Here is a 12,981-nt window from a genome sequence, read left to right on the forward strand (position 1 = left end):
TTTTTTTTTTTTGAAAGGAGGTCATTTTTTTCTTTTTTTTTCTGTATTGGTGGAACAAACAAAATACTTGACTGTTGTGCGTTCGTGTGACAACGCGAACAGTTTGTGCACAATTAATAGACGAGAACGTTCAAAGCACCCATCTACACCACCACCAACAACAACAACAAGGCAAACCACACAGCCGGGTCATTGTTTGCTGTGTAGGACCACATAGAATATGTCTGGTGCTGTTTCTCCTGCAGCAGCACTTCGCGTTCCACGTGAGAGGGACACCGACCATTGCCGCCATCGCGCTACTACACTACAGAAGCACACGACGATTCAAATTTCCCCACTGCATCACTGCAGTCAACAACAACAACAACAACAACGACACCATCATCATTATCAGCAGCCACAGCAACCGTGTCTCCCAGTGCATAACACGGCCTCTGCAGCCTGCGCCGCTCATCTGCTGCCGCCGCACGTTCACTCTCTATTGTATCATTCCATCGTGGGGCCTACGTGCGATCCGGTGGCTTCACGTGCGCAGGGGAATGCCACTGTTTCAGTAGGCTCCCCCACGATGGCGACAGCATGTCTGCGCACCCCGTACCAGAGCCGACACCAGCAGCAGCAGCAGCAGCAACAACAACAACGGTCTTGCAACACTCCTGCTTCCGTGCGTATAAATGTGGGATGCGCCGCCTCGGCGGCGGTGACAGCGGCGGGGGTGATGCCCCTTCAGGCGTCGATGATGATTCCCTCGCCCTTCTCCGAAAACGCCTCTGTGGGCAACGGTTCCGGCTCGCCGTCCACCACGCGTGGATGGCAGACAACTGACACGAAGAAACGTCCGTGCACATCGCCGGTCGTGTTGTCTCCCGCCTACAGCCCGTCTAATGTCACTGGACTTGCCTCCACGGGTATGGTTGGCCGAGCGTTGGAGAGGGATCTGCTAGCAGCGGAGAACGATGAATTGGTGCAGATTCTGCTGGAGCTTAGCAGCTGCAATTTGGAGGCCGCACGTTTTATTCAAAGCAAGGCTCGCCTCTTTGCTATGCGACATGCTATCTCACCAACGAATCAATGCGGTGAGAACGGCGATGGTGTCTCTGGGAGTGAATCCTCAGCAGTCATGCAGCAACCGCAGCCGGGTGGCAGCCTCGGTATTCTGGATCGCTGCTGCGCTTCGACGCATCCAACGCCTAGCAAGCCACTGGCGTTCGAAGACGATACGCCAAGGACCACCGACAGCTGCAGCAACAGATACAACTCCGCCATGCGTGCAAGTCCGCTGAACCCCCATTCTCGAAGTGAGAACTGGACGCAAACGCTCCTGCGGACACCACCTAATCAGCGCGTTGCTCGGCCACGCGGAGAGGCCAAGCAAAGCCCCGCCTTTACCACCGCTGTTGCGGACACTAACGTGCGAGCAGAAGAGCGGGCGTTTTGCACCGAGGTGCACCCTTGCCTGCGCTGGTACGGCTCGTGCCGGCACCCAACAAGCTGTCCATTCGCCTTGTGCCCGCAGAATCTCTGCTTGAATTGGGTGCGTAGTTCGTGCGTGGCGGGGACCCAGTGTGGTGGCGTGCACCGTCTGCCGGACGCCTGTCCTCCCGAGGTACGTACAGTGTTCGACCTCGGCCACGGCGCTGATCGAGTGGCCCTGGCGCAGGTGCAATTACATCATCATCAGCAACAGCAGGCCACCTTCATGGGTGCAGCCGTCCGACGGCCCGACAGCCCCACCACACCAAAAGAGCAAATTATTGTTGACCCCGTCAGTATCCCTGCGAGCCTGGAGCACTATCAACGCGAGTCCCAGCAAGGGGAGGAAGAGACCCTTTCGACTGACCAAAAAGACGATAACTATGGCAGTGCATGCAACTGCAGGAGCTGCCGTAGTCTGACGGAGGATGAGCACGAGCATGACAATGAAGGGTTTCAGGGGGAGCAGAATCATCATCATCAGCAATTCTTACCGCCTCCACCTGCCCAGCCCGTGCCTCGATGCTTGAATGACAGCTTTGCTGGCGCAGCAGACTCCTCTGCCACGGCAGCGGTGGTGTGCAGTGAGGAGTGGTGGCCGGCATCGTTGAGTCTGTCGAGAGATCCACGTGTGACCGTTTGCGAGGGTGAGTCGGATGAGGACGGCGTGGAGCTTCCCCCTCGCAACGCATGCACCCGCACACAGTCCCCTGTGGCATCATAGATAATTATATAAATATATATATATATATATATATATATGCACATGTATGCAAATATAGATTTGTGTGCACGAATATATTCTTCCCAACCTCTTCAAACAAACAGACCTTGTTGTTTATTTTTGTTCTCTCTCTCTCTCACACACACACACACACACACACACACACACACCCATCATCCCAATCTCCTTCAGTTATTTCCGCTTCACAGTACGACGACCACGGCTACTGGCCCCATAGAAGGGCAGTGCGGTGTTTAGATGCGTTGGTTGCGGGGAGAGAGAGAAAGAGGAAGAGCGACGAAAGAATAGCCAACAACTATTTTTCGAAGCACAAGTGATATGTGCTGAGGATCTAGCCCACTGTTGGAGTTTTCTTTTTGTGACTGATTGTTACTGCGATACACTTGTTTTCTTTTTTTTTTTCTTTCATTCTTTGTTTGGTTACCTCTCCCCCTGATTTTAATGTTTTTTTTGTTCTTCTTTTGTTCCTGCCGTTCCTCCTTCGTCCTTTTGCCGCTGCTGTTGTTGTTGTTTTTTGTTGCCGCTGCGCTGCGGCCCCCGACGGCGTTCACCCCACCCGCCTCGCTGGTGGGCGGGCGGGCACGGACGGGTGTATTCTCTTCTATACAGCCAGGCAGGCCGCGCCCGTAGAGGTACGCCGAGGCAGAATGTGTGGGTACTTGAGAGGAGGAAAAGAGCGAATGATTAAGAGGCACGAGGAGGAGGAGGAGGAGGAAACCCCCCAAAAAAGAAGGAACGAGCGGTTTCACTCATCACGCGGGTGTGTGTGCTTCCAAGCCCCACCGATCTGCTCGTGACTGGGGGCGAGTCGCGGCCTCGCGACGGCGATGCAGCTCGGGAAGACATGGGGCAACGCCATTCTGTCAGCCAGTGAGCCATCGTCGTATTTCTTGTTTTGCCGCAGCACTCTCTCTCCCTCCGTCTCTCTTTGCTGCCGGGATTCTATTACGTGCCGTAGCGCTTCCTCACACACGCGCACACGCACACAAAGGGATAGCTGTGACGAAGCAAGGAAAACCAAAACAAACCAAAGAGAAAAGAAGAGAGAGAGAGAGAGTGAAGGTATCAGTTCGTAACGTAACAAGCCGAACAATCACCAAGGAAGCAAAAGCGAAAGGGAGGTAAAACACCGTCTTTACAGAGTGCAAGGAAGCAGTGGAGGTGAGAGGGGTACCACCAGAGGCGTGCAGGCTAACTAATTCAAACGAGCAGCCATATCCAGGCTTTCCTCACGCGTCCACACAGAGGCACATACACACACGGAAAAGAAAGGGGCGGGCTTCATGCTTCGGCTGCTGAGGCATTCCGTCATCGGGCCTTCCTCCGTGTTGGCACTTAGCCGTCACCACCAGAGCGGTGCGCAGCAGTCAGCGGCGAACATGCGGGACCAGCAATCCGTCAAAACTGAGACCGTGCCACCTGAGAAGGTGTGGGCGCTCTGGAATGAGGGAAACCTCTTTTCCCTTTCGCTGGTCCAGCTACAGGGGTTCCTCGCCCGCTCCGGTCTAAAGACTGATCCGTCCGCCAAAAAGTCAGCGGTGGTGCGGCAGGTGGAGGAGTATCTTCATTCGAAGGATGTTGCAGCTAAAGGTGGGGCACAAGTGTCACCATCGCAGCAACAGCAGCAACATGGGGGCTATGGGCGCTGGAACCAATCAACAGTAATGCAGCCCGAAACGCTTCTGGACCTCGCTCAGGCTGGATTTTATGAGGGATCTGCTAACATGGCACCGAAAGCATTTCAGCTACTTGTTAGCAACACAGCTGCGGATGTGGTGATTTCACGTGTGAATACCACCGCCTTTCCTGGGTTTCCTGCGAACACAGAGTGCTACACGTTGTCTGCGTCAGAAAAAGATGTTGCCATTCGTTCCCGGTACAGTAAGGTCCTTCAGTGGTGCTGCTTAAACATGAGCAACCTGCAGATGGACGGTGAACTGTTTGTGGACTTTGGCAAGTTATTGCTTCAGCCAACGGTCATGCGGAAGAATCGTAGTATTGTCTCATCATTCACACTTCAGCAACGGATGCAGCTGAACTATCCGTACACATGGGTGTCGACACTTCCAGAATCCTGCGTTAATGCAATTCAAGAACAATTGTTGAAGCCTGAGGGATTCGTGCCTCTAAGCAAAGGGGCACAGCTCACATACAGTGGATCCATAAAGCGGGCCAAAGATCAAATCAATCTCGAGCTTGACAGCAAGGGTAAGGTTCTTTCCGTGAATAGCGGTTGGGTCAATGTGCAGACCGCGTGGTGTACGCACGCCTGTGGACCAGACGTCCGTCTTCTGTTGCGCTCGCGGCCCCCGATGCGGCGGCAGGAGGTGGAGATGTACGCTGCGATGCCTATTATTCAACTTTCCGAGGACGACGTCTCAGATGTCCTTCCCGCGGAGCATGGGCAGCTGGTGTACCTCTCCGAGGACGAGACGCGCCTCTTTGAGAAGGTGACGGATAAGGGCGTGAAACTGACAGTGAAGGAGGTTAAGCGACAGCCGCTGATTGTCCTTCGCGATGAGGAGGAGGACCCACGATTAGAGTACAGTCTGTCGGTGGCGGTCCCGGCCAATGCAGGGAGGGTGATGGACGTGCGTGCTGTGGGGCTCGCCGCCTTTGAGCTGGCGGGCCAATTGGCGTCGCTCGTGACGGAGGACTTTGTGAAGGCTTACGGCTGCGAGGCGAAGTTGTGACATCTCTGCACACTCCACCTCATTTACCCAGTCGCTCACATGCTCTCTCTCTCTCATTGACTCTCAGACTCGCTACCCACTGCGTTATGACTCTTGGGGGGGGGGAGCGAAAGATTGTAAAAGAGGAGGAGGATAAGGGGGTGGGGGGCGGGGAGTAGTGAGAGTCCGCGTGAGTGTCTGTCCCCTTTGCTCCCCGAACTTTCTCGCCGTGCGCATTTTACACTGTTTTTCGTTTTGCTGCCACGGAGTCGTACATTCTTCGTTTCCCATCGTTATTTGTAGTCTTGTGTGCGCCATGTGTTATTTTTCATCGCTCCTCCTCTTGCTCTTCGTCCCATGCGTCCCTGGGTGTACGGCCCCGTGCTGTGTGTGATTGTGGCGAAGATGTGATGTGTGTTTTGTTTTTCTTCTTTCTCTCTCTCTGTCTCTCTTTTTTTTTTTTTTTTTNTTTTTTTCTCTTGTCCTCTCCTCTTGATCCTTTTTTTCTTTCATCACATCAGCCGCTGAGTTCGGCTGGTTCTCCAGAGAGTGTGAGTGTGTGTGCCTGCGGGGACACGCGGCCCTGCGCGGCGGAGGGGAGCGATTAGTTGCTGCGTGGCGCGGAAGGCGCAATGGGCCGGCTGCTTCGGGCAACGACGGTGGTGTCGTCGCTGTGTTCCTCCTCTTCATTGTGCCGATCGCCGGGGGAAAAGTCACCGTGCGCTGTGGTGGATGTCCTTTTGCTTGGCAACCAACGCATTTACTTCGTTCTGCATGGCGAAGTTGATGCGCCGGTGAAGGGCACCTCGGAGCAGCTCTGCTGCATTTCATTCCCAGAGTTGCAGTCCTGCAGCAATAATAATACTAATGATGATGATGATGATGATGATGATCGCAGCAAGGAGGAGGCGCGCGACTTTCCACTCGTTGCAGAGTTTCAGCGTGCCGCCGAGGAGTCGATGAAGCATGACGATGCCGACCTGTTGCAGGACAGGTGCCCCTCGTGCCGAGAGATGCGTGGTGGCATCAGCGCTGTCGCGACGCTGGTGACGCAGGGAACGCATGTGGTACTGTTCTTTGTCCTGCAATGCGATTGTGTCGTGTTCGCATCCTTCCTGCTAGACGTATTCGGCACCCAAGTCAACAATAATAGCCACAATGGCAGCAGCAGCAACAACACCAAATATAGAAATGTTGGGGAGGCCCGTTTGTTGGCGGTGCGGTGGTGTTCCATTGGGAAAAGAGGGGTGAGCGTCTACCGCACCTCGCTTCAGCAGTTGACTGTGCCCTTGAGCGTCATCTTGGAGCGCAGCAACATCAACACGACTCCTGTTCCACCCCTTTCATCCTCACAACATCCATCGCCACCAAGTCGGCGTCTCAATAAAAACGCTTCTCCACGTCTTTTCCAGAGCACGTCCCAGATGCTCGTTCTGCGTATCGCCTTTGTGCGTGTGGTGGGATGTGTGGAGTATGTGGATGTGACGTGGCAGGCAATAGAGGGAGACGCACCATCGCCGTGGCGGACACTGCGCGGGTTTCGCCAAATGACACTTGGGGCGTTGCAGCTAGACACATATGGTGGTGGGAGTGCGGTACAAGGGGAGGTGCGGGCCTTGCATTGGATGCCGTTCTCGCGTGACTACCAACAGCAGTACCCACTACTTGCTGTTCTGCACCAACACACACTTGCAGCGGGAGATCCTTTCATGGATCGTCTCTCTGTCTGCATGCTTTCTACGCGGCGGCAACGGAGAAAGCCGTCTGATGACACTAGCAAGGACAATGTGTGGGCCGGCGTGCAAGAGACACTTTGCGGATCGTGCACAGATGGCCCATGGTGCCTGGAGGCGCTTACCCTCGCCCATCCCTCGTTCCTGCTCCACGTTACACTCCAGGGCGGGGGTCTCGGGGGGGATGGAGCAGACGTCTTGGGCGTATTTCTCCGCCCCGCTCATGTCGCCTACCCGATGAGTGCGCTTCTGCGCGAGAGAGGTGTGTACGATACATGGGCGGCTTCCGCTGCAACGCCGCTGGCGCATCAGGACAAGGCGCAGGACTTTTGCTTTGCACTCTACACGGAGAGCTGTGAGGTGACGCGTTGCCACATTGGGAGCTTCGTTGAAAGCGCCACAAGTTGTGTGGTGTGGCCTGAAGAGACGCGGCGCTTGAGTAGTTCTGCGAGAGGTCGGGACCGCGTTGTCGCTGTGATAATGACGATGCAGAGTGGCGGTAATGTCCTCCTCATGGAAGTGCACGCTGCTGCTGCTGCTGCTGCCACGTCTGCTATACGTGGCTTCGAGGAAAACCTTAACGGCGCTGCACCGTTATTAGGCCTTGTTGTGGTGAAGGTTCGGGATGTGTCGTTGCTGGGCCCGGCGGTGCCGCGTCCCTTGCCACACCTGCGCCGCTTTGTTAGTCTGCAGTGGGATGGGTCGAGGGGGGTGGCGCTGTTCTTAGCCGCACAGGAAGAGGAGGAGACAAGGCGTCTGCAATGCAGTTTGCTGGCGGCGGAGTTGCGCCTCCAAGGAGGAGGAGCGCTGCAGCTCGTGTGGGGTTGTAGCAGTAAAGGCTCCACTGTGGAGAGTCAACGAGGCGGCATGATGGGCACATTTCCCCCACGTATTGGTCTGTCGGCGTTAACGCATCCAGCAAGTATGCTTGACGTGGAGTATAACGTTGGGAGCGTCCAGCACGCACAACTGCAGGTGTTGTGCCGATGCACCGCACCCCGTGACGGGGCGGATGATTCTGCACCGCAGCAACAGCAGGAAGAAGAGATTGTTTTATTCCGTTCTGGCGACATATGCCGTATTCACCAAAAATCCCCCAGCACAATGCACGGGAAATGTGTAAGTTCCTGCAGCCACATCTCGCGTGTGCAGTGGCCCTCGGCAAAGGACACGGAGACAGTGGCTGCACTAACGCTTCTCTTCTCATCGGGGTCGGCTAACATTTGCATGGCGGCCTTCTACACGAATAAGGGAGGGTGCGTGGCGGCGGGGACCCAATCCCTCGGTGGGACGACAGATGCACATGAACCCCATCTGCTCCTTGTCTGTCGGACGACGGCGGTTGTCATGACGGCAGCAGGCCGTGTGATTTGTGTGAGCGACTTACAGCCTCCCCGTGGAGCCGCGGCTGATGATGCTCTGGGCCGTTCGGCCACCGATGGGACACGGCGCAGTGCGAGCGACGTCTGCTCACTCCTCGTCTGCACGCTTCGCCCCTTTGCAACTTACGGGCGGAACTGTTGGTTTGTGCTCTCGGGAACTGCACTGTCACTGTCACTGTCGCCAACAACAGGTGACTTTCGTGAGAGTTTATTTCTACTTCTCCGTGTGTCGTGGGCTGCGGGGGAAAAGGGGGGTACCGCGCCGTTGGCAAGCGTTTGTGTGACAGACATACTTAGCGCCAACACAACCGTCCACCCACTTTTTGACTTTCTCTCAGAAATGTGTCTCAATAGCTGCACAACGGCAGCAGCGGATGGGACGGTGCTGTGTTCTCGGGAGATGCTGTACTGTGCGGATACGGTCCTGCGCAGCGTGCCGTGCGCCCTTGTGGTCCGCCTGGCAGCGGGGAACAGGACGGTCGAGGGGCGTTTTGGTGAAGTGCCCTGCAGTAGCGGTAGCGGCAGAAAGATCAATGATCGTACTGTTCTTGACCTGCGAAACATCGCTGTGGGGAATGCACAGTCGGCGAAGCGGCTGCCTGCGGAACCCACTTTGCTGCGGTGCGTGTGTGACTCGAACGGCCCCCATGCGACACCTTCGGAAGTGGTGGTGCTCTCTTTTATTGGGGGTGCCACGTTGGCTGCTGTTGTTGACAGCGGTGCCGCAACGTGCCAATTGTGGGAGCCGCGGACGTCGAGGACAGTGCGCGGCCTAGCGGGTGACACAGCAGTGCCGTTTGTGCACCTTGTGACACCCCCTGGTGCAATTAACAGCAGCAGCAGCAGTGGCGGTGGTCATCCTCTCTGTTGGCTGCAGGGCGCAGATGGGCAATGGTGGTCTCTTGCGTACCGCAACGCTGGTGATGCAAGGAGCCTTCCATGCGATGCCAAGCCGAGTGCTGTGCAGTGCACAGGCAACCCGCAGACAACCACAGGGCGCTCTCTTGCCACACCACCCGTGGGAGAGAGGGGCGCTGGTGGTGATGATGTGGCTACTGTACGTGTGACGAATGATCTGTTTACGCTGGAGCCGTGTAAATAGCTATACTGTGGCGTCTGTGTACTCTGCGTGACTCCTTCCCGTGCTGGTTTTCGTCCGGCGAGAGTGACCGCTTGCGTGATGCGACACAAAGACGTGTGCCTACACCACGTTCCCCTCCTTTATCTCTCGCTCTCTCTCTCTCTCGTGTTTTGTGCGTATGTGTGGAGTTCCGTGAGGCAAAACAAAAACAAAAACAAAGGGGGACAGCAGGTGACCTTTCTGTTGTGCTGGTAGCAGGGGCTGAAGGAATCTCTCGCAAATGACGGCCCGCGACTGCGTATTGGAGGCGAAGGCGATGCTGAGCGCCATGCCAGGGGCCTCGCTGCTCTCGCGTGATGGCTTCATCGCCATATGCGTGGAGGCCGCTACCGCGTTTCTGCGCAAGCGTGGCAGCAGCAGAAGCAGTAACGGCTTGCACAGGCACAGCACAACGCCGCCGTGTAGCGCAGAAGCGGGCAACACCAACAACAACCGCAACAGGGAAACTGCATCTCCACCCTCTGTCAGCTACAGCAGCAGGAACGACTCGGCGAATAAAAACATGAAGCACCTCAGCAACAGTCCCGTAGGGGCGTCGGTGAGTTGCGACAGGTCACCGCGGGAGGCGTCGGTGCCGCTTGGTGAGAAGGACCTGCGGCGGCTGCGGGAGTTGGTGGAGCGTGAGTACCGCCGCCGGTGCAGCAAGGGTGGCGTACGGCTCAGCGATGCAGATACGGCGCGTTTCTCCAATGTGCCGCCCGCCAAACTGGAGGCCGCAAGACTCATCAAGCGCGTGTTGGATGAGCCGTACCACCGCGGCGAGCTGTCCCGCCAGAAATATTCCGTCATTGTGCTTTCGGTGCTGGAGAAGCTGTTCCCGGATCCTGTTTCGGTGAAGACTAATATGACAGAGAATAACACCAGCAATAGCAGCAGAGGCGCCGTCAACAGCTCTGACGGCTTCGTGCTGGACGAGAAGATGATGGTGGATCCACCGCAGGACTTGCAGGCTTCACTGCGCCCCGACGTCACCGCCCTCACGGAGCGGCTCACGGAGCGGGCGCTGCAACACTTCCTTGGAAGCCATAACACCACCAACAACAACAATAATCATATTTACAATGATGGCGAGGATAACGACCACGGACTCATTCAAGGGATGAGTCCACTCCCTCGCAAGCCGCACGAACCCTCACCCACGCAAATAGTCTTCAATGACAGTGCGGCATTGTCATCATCGGCCTCCGTGCACTTCGACGATGCGTTTGAGCTGCAGGTCGAACGGCTGCGCCAGGTGCTGGAAGAGAAGTACGCGCTTGACCTCTCCGGTGCCCGCGCTTCTTCCAGCCGCCCGGGGAGGCATGATAGCGAGGACGCCCTGGCCCGGAAGAAGCGGGATGAGCTGCTAGCGGAGGCGCGGCTCTGCCAGGAAGAGCTGCATAACGCACAGGAGCGACTCGGTAGCATCATGCAGGAGCTGCGTGTGGCGGAGCGGCCGTCCCACGCTGTTACCAGGTGATGAGTCCCCCAATTACCGGTGGGGGAGGCGTGAATGTGTATGTATGTGGGCGCTCTTGTGTCTGTTAAATATTCGTGTCGGCATGGCTTGAAAATGTGCCGCCTGTCGTGGCTATATTGCGTGGAAGAAAGTGACGGTGTGGCAAGTGACTGCCGCCTGACTAGTATCGTAAAACCAACATGAAGAAAGAGAGTGGAAGTTCCATCAAGTGGGAAGAAAAAGTAAAGGAGTAGAAGAGAAGTCAGTAAGGGGGTGGGGGTGGGGATGGGGGACACGCGAAGAGTGATACAACAGAGGAAAACATCAACTAGAAGACCAAGAAGGAATTTGTGCGACTCTATTTGTTGTCTGTATTATTTTTTTTTTGCGGAGTCATGTGGTGTGCGTTCCTGGGCTGTCTTGTGGCACACTGCTGTTGTCTCTCTCTCTCTCTCTCTATCGTTGGCTGCTTTGTTCTCGCTGCCGCGGCCCCTGCACTGTCTCTCCTTCTGTCTTGTCATCTTTGTGTCGTTTTGGCTGGGCGCCTGTGGAGAGGAGGAACGAGCTCCGCGGAACAAAAGGGGGGAAACAGCAACAAAACAAAGCGGTGGCGTGGAACAGGGAAGCACACACAGAGAGCGAGAGAGAAAGGGAGAGCGAGACTAATTTCCTTTTTTCTTTTTTGCTTGAGTCACGCAATTGGGGCGAACAGCTAGACCGGGAGAGAGAGAGAGAGAGAGAGAGAAACACAAAGTGGCACGCAGACCTCTTTAAGCAGAGCACGCAACGGAGGGAACGACACGTGCATTTCATGTTGAAGGGGGCGACAGTCACGGGCGGCGGCCGCGAGGGTGGCGGCAGTAGCAATGCGGCGCTGAACAGCAACCTGTCGAGCGAAGAGTTAGCCAACATCGAGAGCCTCACCGACGCGCAGCTCCGCACCCGCGCAAATCATCTGCAGCGCGAGATCCAGCAGCTGAAGAACGAGGAGCGTGCAAAGATGAACGAGCTGCAGCGCCTCAAGAAGGTACTAGAGGATGACAGAAAACGTGTCAAGGACAACAACAAGCTGCCGTACCTAGTGGCCAGCGTAGCGGAGGTGCTTGACATGGACGACGACGAGGGAGAGGACGAGGAGCTTGACGTCGGCAAGAAGAAGTCGAAGCGCAAGCAGAAGAGCGTTGTAATCAAGACGACGACCCGCCAGACGGTCTTCCTGCCGGTTGTCGGCCTCGTGGACGCGAACAAGTTGGAGCCGCAGGACCTTGTCGGCGTGAACAAGGACACGTATCTCGTGCTTGACACGCTGCCGCCGGAGTACGACAGCCGAGTCAAGGCGATGGAGATCGAGGAGAAGCCGAAGGAAAGCTACACCGACGTTGGCGGCCTTGACAAGCAGATCAACGAGATGATCGAGGCCGTCGTGCTGCCGATTACGGAGAAGGAGAAGTACGAGCGTATCGGCATCAAGCCGCCCAAGGGCGTGCTGCTGTACGGGTCGCCGGGAACCGGCAAGACGATGCTCGCGCGTGCCTGCGCGGCGGCGACGGACGCCTGTTTCCTGCGTCTCGCGGGGCCGCAGCTGGTGCAGATGTACATCGGTGAGGGCGCCCGCATCCTGCGCGACGCCTTCGCGCTCGCCAAGAAGAAGGCGCCGACGATCATCTTCATTGACGAGCTCGACGCCATCGGCTCGCGGCGCAGCGACGCGGGCGGTAAGCACGGCTCGCGTGAGGTTCAGCGCACGATGCTGGAGCTCCTCTCGCAGCTCGACGGCTTCGGCAGCACCGACGACGTGAAGGTCATCGCCGCGACGAACCGCATCGACGTGCTCGACCCCGCGCTGCTGCGAAGCGGGCGCCTCGACAGAAAGGTGGAGTTCACGCTGCCCGACGAGGAGTCGCGCGCCCGCATCCTCGAGATTCACTCACGCCGCATGGCCCTCCACAGCGACGTCAACTTTGAGGAGATCGCGCGCATGACGGAGGACATGAGCGGCGCGCAGCTGAAGGCGGTGTGCGTCGAGGCGGGCATGCTGGCGCTGCGCAACGACCGAGCGTACGTGGCGCACGAGAACTTCGCAGATGGCGTCGCCGCCGTGCAGGCCCGCAAGAAGTCCAGCCTGAACTACTACGCCTGACGCCAGCTTCTCTCACCTCACTGCGCCGCTTCCCTCTCTTTGTGTGTGTTTTATTTTGGTTCGGTTTGTTTTTTCGTCGTATTGCCTGGTGGAGAAGCATAGCAGCCGTCGCGCAATGGAGAGGGGCGAGGAAGGAAGGGAGAAGAGAAAAGAATGAGGGAGTGTGTGAAGAGGGGGAAAGAAAAAACAACAACAACTACAATGCAGATGTTACATAAGCATCTCTCGTCGTGTTTTGTGGTGTGTGTGTATATATA

At 56.6% G+C, this 12,981-nt stretch overlaps 5 protein-coding genes across 5 annotated transcripts; all 5 read left to right on the top strand.

Moving 5' to 3' along the window:
- Positions 1–220: 220 nt before the first annotated feature.
- DQ04_04871000 (glucoamylase-like protein) lies at positions 221–2,197 on the top strand (the record flags this gene model as incomplete). The annotated part of the gene is made up of 1 exon (XM_009313843.1): positions 221–2,197. One exon carries the CDS (start codon positions 221–223, stop codon positions 2,195–2,197), a length of 1,977 nt encoding a protein of 658 aa, XP_009312118.1.
- A 1,304-nt stretch (positions 2,198–3,501) lies between these two features.
- DQ04_04871010 (mitochondrial guide RNA binding complex subunit 1) lies at positions 3,502–4,911 on the top strand (the record flags this gene model as incomplete). Its single annotated transcript, XM_009313844.1, has 1 exon — positions 3,502–4,911. The coding sequence occupies one exon, from the start codon at positions 3,502–3,504 to the stop codon at positions 4,909–4,911; it is 1,410 nt and encodes a 469-aa protein (XP_009312119.1).
- Positions 4,912–5,522: 611 nt separating this feature from the next.
- Positions 5,523–9,107, top strand: DQ04_04871020 (hypothetical protein; the record flags this gene model as incomplete). Its single annotated transcript, XM_009313845.1, has 1 exon — positions 5,523–9,107. The coding sequence occupies one exon, from the start codon at positions 5,523–5,525 to the stop codon at positions 9,105–9,107; it is 3,585 nt and encodes a 1,194-aa protein (XP_009312120.1).
- A 259-nt stretch (positions 9,108–9,366) lies between these two features.
- On the top strand, positions 9,367–10,605 carry DQ04_04871030 (hypothetical protein; the record flags this gene model as incomplete). The annotated part of the gene is made up of 1 exon (XM_009313846.1): positions 9,367–10,605. One exon carries the CDS (start codon positions 9,367–9,369, stop codon positions 10,603–10,605), a length of 1,239 nt encoding a protein of 412 aa, XP_009312121.1.
- Positions 10,606–11,395: 790 nt separating this feature from the next.
- Positions 11,396–12,724, top strand: DQ04_04871040 (putative proteasome regulatory ATPase subunit 2; the record flags this gene model as incomplete). The annotated part of the gene is made up of 1 exon (XM_009313847.1): positions 11,396–12,724. The coding sequence occupies one exon, from the start codon at positions 11,396–11,398 to the stop codon at positions 12,722–12,724; it is 1,329 nt and encodes a 442-aa protein (XP_009312122.1).
- Between the last annotated feature and the right edge of the window lie 257 nt (positions 12,725–12,981).

The sequence above is a fragment of the Trypanosoma grayi genome (genome assembly GCF_000691245.1).
Source record: "Trypanosoma grayi strain ANR4 Tgr_487_V1, whole genome shotgun sequence".
NCBI lineage: Eukaryota > Euglenozoa > Kinetoplastea > Trypanosomatida > Trypanosomatidae > Trypanosoma > Trypanosoma grayi.